The 8,037-nt window shown below is 41.8% G+C and overlaps 1 protein-coding gene across 1 annotated transcript; it reads left to right on the top strand.

Annotated features, from left to right (window-relative positions):
• Positions 1 to 1,807: 1,807 nt before the first annotated feature.
• LOC110042869 (uncharacterized) lies at positions 1,808 to 4,152 on the top strand. The gene has a single exon (XM_089289889.1). The coding sequence runs from the start codon at positions 1,969 to 1,971 to the stop codon at positions 3,340 to 3,342; it is 1,374 nt and encodes a 457-aa protein (XP_089146015.1). The 5' UTR covers positions 1,808 to 1,968; the 3' UTR covers positions 3,343 to 4,152.
• Positions 4,153 to 8,037: the final 3,885 nt, after the last annotated feature.

The following is an 8,037-nucleotide window of genomic DNA, read 5'->3' as shown; positions in this document are numbered from 1 at the left end:
CCGTGGAGTTCGTCTCACTGTTTAGAAAATACCGCCTCCATATTATGACCGGAACTACGGTCGTGTACCATTTTTGTTTCTTACAAACCTGGACGAATGCAGCACTTGTATAAACCACTCTGGTGATATTGTGTGCTTGATTTACCGCCGCGAGAAATCGTATTTGTGCTGATGCCGTTATTTTAAAGACCTGTATGTCTAGTCAATGGAGAGCCACGCTTATGCGCGGAAAGTCTTTGTTCCAGAAGGACTGACACCATTTTTCCTCCTATTTCTCGTACATGTGCTAAAGAGATCATTTAGTTCTTAATACAGAAAAAAAATTCTACACATCGCCGAAATGAATTGTCGCATATGAAATCGAAGCTATTGTGGCCCTTGGAATTCAAGTTAAGTATTCACGAACGGCGCACAAAAAATAATTACGGTATAAGAGACTCTAGAGATACAAGTCTCGTAAATTTAACTATCATCTCAGTTCAATAGGAATCCTCTATCGCAAATATTCACTTCGCCAGCTTTAAAACGTCAATTGAACGCTTTGAAAAAAAATTCGTATGGTTTATTTTCCCCAAAGGGTTAAGCTTCTATATTAAAAATACATCGTGTTTTTTGTTGATTCTACTTGAGGGCGGAAAGTTCTTAACAAGGTGGATCTATTTTTAATCAAAACAAGGCTTCGAAAATAAGGTCTTTGAGCTGGTAACTGAATATTGGTTGAAACTATAGTTTTACAACATTAAAGCGCGATGAAAAATCAACGCTTATAACAGCCCCGAGCGAAAGCGAGAGAAGAAAAGCACCGCAAACATGACTGTGTCTAAATTGTGATTTTCGAAAAATATGTTTGTTCCGGCGTGCAGTTCACGTCTTTTTCAGTACTTCTCGCCATTTCTTCCAGAACCTAAAATCAGCATCTTCAACAAAGAAAAGCAAAAATTCGCCGAGAACGTGTAGCTTTAATAGAGAAACAAGAGTCGCGTGTACGCGTGGCCGAAAGACGCGTTCGCGCGCGCTATATTCTATGACGCACAAAGCACAAACCTCGATTATTGACTTTGTGTCACTCCTGGGGAGCCAACGCGTATTATCGTCTATTCTTTGTCAAGGTCGAACACCACCGTCACGCAATGAAATTCTCGTCTATAATCGTGCGAGAAACTGCTCAGTTGATTTCCAAACCCTTTCATTTAACTCTACGCTGATCCATGGGGCCGTCAGGAAAGAAAGCAAAGTCGACGGAGCTTTTCCGACACTGTATATTCAATCCAGTCTCCTGCGTGCGAGGCGCTAAAATAATTTCCGTGTGTTTTCTGTGGGAGATAAACTTCTGGTATTCCTGGAGGGCGGTCTACTCAATGAACGCAAAGCTCATAGCGAGCGAACTCAGCTGGTCATGTAAAAAAAAATTGAAAAAATCATGTTATTGGTAACTCGTTCTTCCTTCTCATTTATTGGAGACTCGGGCCAAAAAAACTCCTGAAATCAATTTGTTATTTTCGCCGTCCAAGGTCCTTGATACCCCAAAACAAAGGCACTTGCGGTGTGGACCCTGCTTCCGTAGATTTCTCGCATAATCTTGAACTCGGGGGAGTTGGAAGTGTCAATGGGAAGAAGCAGAAAATTTTATGTGACCCAGATGTTCTCATGGGTGTCAACCTCTGTTACGACGGCTTGCTGCGACTAAAATTGTTTGAATACAAGTTTTATTGAAACAGCGGCAAAGATTGAAAGCGCTCTGTGGGGCGCTTTGACGGTGGGGGCAAAAATACTACGTGATGAATGAGACACCCAGTGAGGTGGCATGGAGCATGCGCCGCCGGGCCCGTAAATGTTCTCAGGCGGCGCACAAGTGACAACATTCAGAACCTTGTAGTGGCTCCAGAGAACGGAGGGTATACACTGTCTCTTTAGTTTTCTTCCGTTACAGGAGCGCTCCCTGACGGAACAGGCGTTTCGATTCCCAACATGGGGAGCGAAGAGTTCAACCACTGTCGTCCGTCAATCGTCGTGAAAGCGGAACCTCTCGACAGTGGCCCGTTCGAATATACCAGCCTGTCTGAGACAGAGTCTAGGGTTGTGTTTCGAAATTATTATGAGGTACACACGGACGGGAACATCATGGAAAGGACGAGCTCCGTGGAGTCGCTGCACAGTGAAAGTGAGAGTGAACAAGATGTAAGCGCGCCGACTGATAAGAGTGAACGGTCGAACGAGCCGAGTCCGTGCAATGAGGTGAAAAGCGAATACTTCTCGTTCCCGGCTTATCGGGCAGATTGGAAACCAAACACGTCGGGCGCGGACGAGGAAGATTCAGAAGACGGTGAAAACGAGTGCGACCACATGGAAGAGGACAGCAGCGCTTCAGAGGAGGTGCGCAAATCACCGCAAAGCAATGATTCTCGACAGACTTACTCGACGAGCTCTGCGCCTCGCGATAATAACTCGAGCGGGAATGTTAGTCGAGACAGACAGGACACTGTCATCCCGGGAATACCGTCAAACACGCACAACGGGATAAATATAGTCTTCCACAAGCACTGCAATCTGAATATGGACACTCCTGGAAAACTGTACGGCAGGGAAGCGTACTCCCCGAGCGAAGGATATCTAACTCGCGTGGAGAGATACGCGCAAGACTTACCTCCTTCGCTCGTGTTCTCCACGCAAACAGAGCCACAGAGTTTGAATGGCGTTTGCAGCCATCTTGATGTTCAGGAATCTCGTTTGTCAAACTACGATGCAAAAAGCCCAACGTTGCGTTCATCTGTTTTAATTTGTGAATGGATCCAGTTAGAGAAGATGGTTAACCAGGTCTGTGGTATAGGTTTTTATAGAATAGAGGATCTTGTAGCGCATATCACTGATGTACACCTGATCTCTGCCACGCCCGTGGGGTTCGTTTGTTGTTGGAAAGAGTGCATGAGAAATGGATTGCCCTTCAAGGCAAAGTACAAACTAATCAATCACATCAGAGTTCACACGGGTGAAAAGCCCTTTACGTGCAATCAGCCGGGCTGCAGGAAGAGCTTCGCACGAGCGGAGAACCTGAAAATCCACGTTCGCACGCATACGGGCGAGAGGCCGTTCGCGTGCGAATTCAAAGGCTGCGACAAAAGATTCGCGAACTCCAGCGATCGCCGGAAACACATTCACGTTCACACGCTGGAAAAACCGTATCGCTGTAAGTACATTGGTTGCGACAAAAGTTACACGCACCCGAGTTCTCTTAGAAAGCACATGAAAGTTCATGGCTTGAGATCTGAGGAACATTTTAAGGTTGTTCATGGACTTGCTTTAGGAGCCCCTCCGGGTATCTTTCGACAGAGAACCGACATATGAACTCAAAAATTTATTCCTAAATTTCATGACATTTGGAGATCAAGTGCTTTAAAAATTTCGCAAATTTCTGGATTCATGCTTGTTCAAGAGAAAAAGAAAGGAATTTTTGTAATAAAATTTTTCAGACATTGAAATCCGACAGGTATCGCCTTGAATGGCTTTCTCTCAATGTGAAAAATTCAAAACAATTGGTACATGTTCCATTTGCTTCGTTTTGGCTCAGTCTGAATATAAACTCGTAATTGGAAGTTACTTGTTTATAACGTGATCTATGAAATATTATAACTGCAAGAACTGATTCTACAAAATAGACCGATTTAAGTCTTGCTGAACGCCACCAATTTGACCAATTTCCTACAGTGGGTTTAATGGTGTTTTGGCCTGATCTGGCTCATGTATTGATAAAGCCTTGCAAATTTAATTCCGTCGCGTCGTTCTGAGATATATTTAAGCGAAGACACCCGCGTTTTGTTTCGTTTCCATAAAAGCCCTGAAACTCAACTGAATTGGCCTCTTTGATCACAACAAACATTTTTTATAAGGAAGATTATTAACAGGTTTCGGTTAAGAGAGAGTATGGAAGTGTCTCTTACAGTTTTAAAAGAAGCAAAACTTAAGAACTAATAGCCTTGAAATTGATTGTAACTGACTTAAGTTGGTTATCAGCCATAACATCAAGTTACTCTTCGCCTTATCACGTGAAATATTATTGTCTATGAAAATAATGTCACGAGATGGGCTCTATATTTCAAAACGTTCTCTGAAGAAAGTAATTAATAAAATGAATGCAATAACGCATTTTACACTGTACATGTATGCCTTCTGCGATTTACACCGTTTAATGATACCAAACAAAAAAATCAACGTTGTGCTGGCTAAAGTAAGACAAAGATGTAAGGTGTAAGTACTGGGCCTTACAGAATTCTTTAATCAGAACAATTTGCATTAGAAGAAGTTTAAAGAGCTCTTTTGAGAAAAGAAAATTTCATCAACTGATTTGACATTAGAAAATTGGCCCTGGTCTAAGCTAAATGTATGTAGAGGCTGAACTTTTAGAGTGAAAATACATCACAAAAAAACTAGGCAAGGTTTTGGCTAGTGTGGAAAACATGACAAAATCGATGGCGATTATTCGAATTTCGTCATTTAATTTCTCTTTTATCGAATAACTTGTTTAGATAGAAGTAATTTCCCGAGTAAAATCACAATTGGTTTCTTTCTGTTCTTGGCCAAAGTCCTTTAGTGTATCAGCCAGAATCAGTGACCTCATTCGGAAGCAAGAGGGAAATTACTGACTTATTTGGATAAACGTGAGAATCAGAAAGAGCTATTTTACTTCAAAGAACACTTTTTGTCCTTTTCTTAATTTTATTTTGAAAATAACCTGGGATGATTCGTGCCAAAGCAACTAAATTAATCGGCAAACAATACCTAAGTATCGAGGGCACTTTATCCGGCGCGTTCGGTCAGCTCTGCGTTTTGCCTTAGGCTGAACGAGATTTCTGCCAATGATGGAGAGAAATTTAATGACTCTTTAAGCCATAGTAATGGATGTTTGGCTATCGCGAAGAGATCGCGTGACTCGCGAGTCATTGTCGCGACACACGCAAAACACTTCACCAATGGGGGTACATTATAGGGGAATATGATATTACGAGTTGTCGGCTTCCGGGCTTTACCGCCCACCAAACGCGCGACGGGCAACCTCTATTTGTCGACGCGGAGAGATTTTATCGTAATTCCGTCGGTCACGGGGCGAGTCTAAAGGGTTTTTTTTAGCTAAAAATTACCTCGAATAAGGCACAGGGATACTGTGAACCCAACAGGCAGAGCCAAAATTCTCATCTCCCGCTTAGAGCGATATTGCGTTTTGTTTACACCTTTGCCTTGGGAATAAATTATCGCCCCGGGAGGCAAGCTGTCAACTGCTGAGTTCTCAGTCAACACAAGGTTATTAATTTGGCGGGAGGTTTGCCGGCCGAGCCAATGATTTCGTCCCATTACGGCCCTTCGGAAGTGGTCTTGCTATCTCCTTTCATGTGAAGAAAACAAACTCTTTGCTAGTTGACGCGTTTGTCAGACGTATATCAAATGAGACAGGTATAATTTGTCGCTTTGACAGCAGCCATGCTGGAAGAAAAGGTCGGAATATTAGAAATTTCACAATTTCCTGCAACAGTTTGACCACCTAGGAAGAAGCGTGCATAAAATGTAATCGGTTGTGTGTTTACGCGCAGGTTGTGAAACGGGTAGTTGTGTACCATTGTAAACCGTTCAAGTTTTTTTTTTCTTCTGCTCTCATTTTCGTGCCATATGCTTTCATTGTGTAAGGAAAGCACTACGGCTGGTGTATATTGGCCAAAACCAAAAATTCCTTTCAGTCTTGCCCGTTTTCAGTTGCATGAGCAGGCTAGTAAACAAAGAGCCCTCTGGTTGCTGTGACAGGCGTATATTGCGCGGGGAGGGAAACCCTTGTTTGCAAGCAACATTCTGTGACTGCAAGGGGGGATTTTACACTTTGCGCCGTAGTTAAATTCATCTGCCGCTACAATAGCAAGTTTACACGAAAAAGAAGAATAATCGGCCATATCGGGAGCTGAACTGCTAAATATTTGATAACTTGAGTGTTTTCGACTCAATTATTGCTACGATTAATTTTGTAAGTACCCACAAAAAGCGCGATATTTCACAAAGCACGACATAATGCTCCTCTGCGGGTCAGTCGGTCGACAAAAGCGTTACCACTAATTTCGCAAGGAAAATATAGCTTATCACTTGTTTATCACTTTAAACCTATTTAGTAAAACATAATTATATTTTATCAGTATCCGGTCTGCGTGTTAAGGGAGAGTTTTGAAACTGATGCGTCTGATATTGATATATTAATGTTTCTCTTACGCAAGGCAAGCTAACAAATAATAATGAAAACAAAAAAAAAAAAAAACGTGGTTTAAAAATTGTCGATAATTTTAGTTACCGTAATGATACAAAGAAAACCAGCCAAAAGAAGATAATTAAGCGATAAAAATCGAAAACAGAACTAGCGCTGCAGTCAATGAAACTTGGTTTAACGAACCTCTACACGTAAACGGTACGGAACAGAACCCGTCTATACCGAAATTCTTGTTTTCGGAGCCCTAAACGTACTAAAATCTACGCCCCAATATAGCGAATAAATGTCCCACAAGCCATGGGGTGAAAGAAAGATAATTCATGTATTCCCTCCCCATAATAGAGCACACATTTTTGCGGATGCAAGCCAAGAAAGGAGGTAATATACCTTGGACTCGACAATTTTCAATTTTCTAGCATCTAACTGTTTTCTTTAAGTTTTGTGATATACACAGACTGATGTTGGGTGAGCCAATTAACGTAGCACCGTTCAAAACAAATATAAACTATCGATTACACGAACATTTACGTTATTTTTCGCCAGTTCGGTTATAAAGATTCACAGCGCTACCATCTGATATCAGCAGATATATACTGGTTTCTATACTCTTTTTCAAAACTACGCAATAACAACAGGGGTGGTGTGCCACTGGAAAGGCGGGTTCCATGCGGAATAGCCTCGTCGCATTCTCAAATGGAAATCCGGGGGGATGGTACCTCCCAATAATCGAGTATATGGCTATGCCCTGCCCAAAAGAAGTTTTTCAGTTTGTAGGTACATTAATTAAAGCGTAGGGTTTTTCCTAGTTGAAGTATAAAAGGGCGTATGAAAAATTGTTATTCTGAGACAGTTAAAAGGGTATTTGAAATATCTCGCTGAGGTTTATTGATGAAGAGGAGGTTTTGGGGTTTGAACCGAACGATTTGGAGATTTTCTAGGGTAGCCTCAGTAATACTGTGATGGACCTTTTCAGCAGTCGGTAAAATTATGCTGTAGGTATGCGAAAGGGGTACCATTTCCGGCTTATGGACGATGTCAGAAATGGTTACCTTGTCGGTGACTGAAAATAGGGAAAGCGTTTGTTTCTCGAGGTGGTGCTACTTTGTTGAGTATAACCCCCCGACCCCTCCTTCCTGTCCATGGATGGAAATCTGGTATGGGGCCTTTTTGTGGTAGGGTTCCTCTCCCACGCATCATTCACTTTTCCGTTTATTGGGAGTCAACTGCATGCTGAGCTGAATAGTTTTATGATCTTATCACTCCCAAGCGGAAATGCGCAGCTGGAAAAGCTCAGTGTCTAGAGAAACCTCGCTATTCGGCGGGTCTCCATAGAATCTCCATATCATATCCATCTGGTATACGTTTAAGCTCTGAGCAGGAGGTTCTGAATCACTCAAGAACTTTCTACTTCAATATGTTTTCCTTTTCAGTATTCATAACAAAATATCGTCATGTATGTACGTGTAAGTTTTTGCATCGTGAAGTGAGTCACGTTTCATTGGGTTTTCTTTTCCAGGCGGGGATTCCTTTTAAAAAAACTGTGTGGGGTATACTTGTCGTAAAAAGCATTTTTAAAGGAAAAAATAGTAAAATAATCCCTCTTGGAGCGTGGGTATCAGTTAGTACTAGTTTAAAAAAAAAACCAAAAGGTATGTAGATGGTAAAAAGTGACAGCAGAAGCGACACTATTCAAGCCGAAAAAAGAAAGAAAGAAAGAAAGACAGAAAGAAAGAAAGAAAGACAGACAGACAGACAGACAGACAGACGGACAGACAGAAAGAAAGAAAGAAAGAAAGAAAGAA

The sequence above is a fragment of the Orbicella faveolata genome, unplaced genomic scaffold, assembly GCF_042242905.1.
Source record: "Orbicella faveolata isolate gen_17 unplaced genomic scaffold, um_ofav_v1 contig_2, whole genome shotgun sequence".
In the NCBI taxonomy this organism is placed as follows: domain Eukaryota; kingdom Metazoa; phylum Cnidaria; class Anthozoa; order Scleractinia; family Merulinidae; genus Orbicella; species Orbicella faveolata.
The sequence above is the reverse complement of the archived record's forward strand: the minus strand, read 5'-3'. Positions and strand labels throughout refer to the sequence as shown.

Bases quoted from the DNA above. Each gene is read 5' to 3' on its own strand.
- LOC110042869 (XM_089289889.1), top strand. From the start codon at position 1,969: ATGGGGAGCGAAGAGTTCAACCACTGTCGTCCGTCAATCGTCGTGAAA.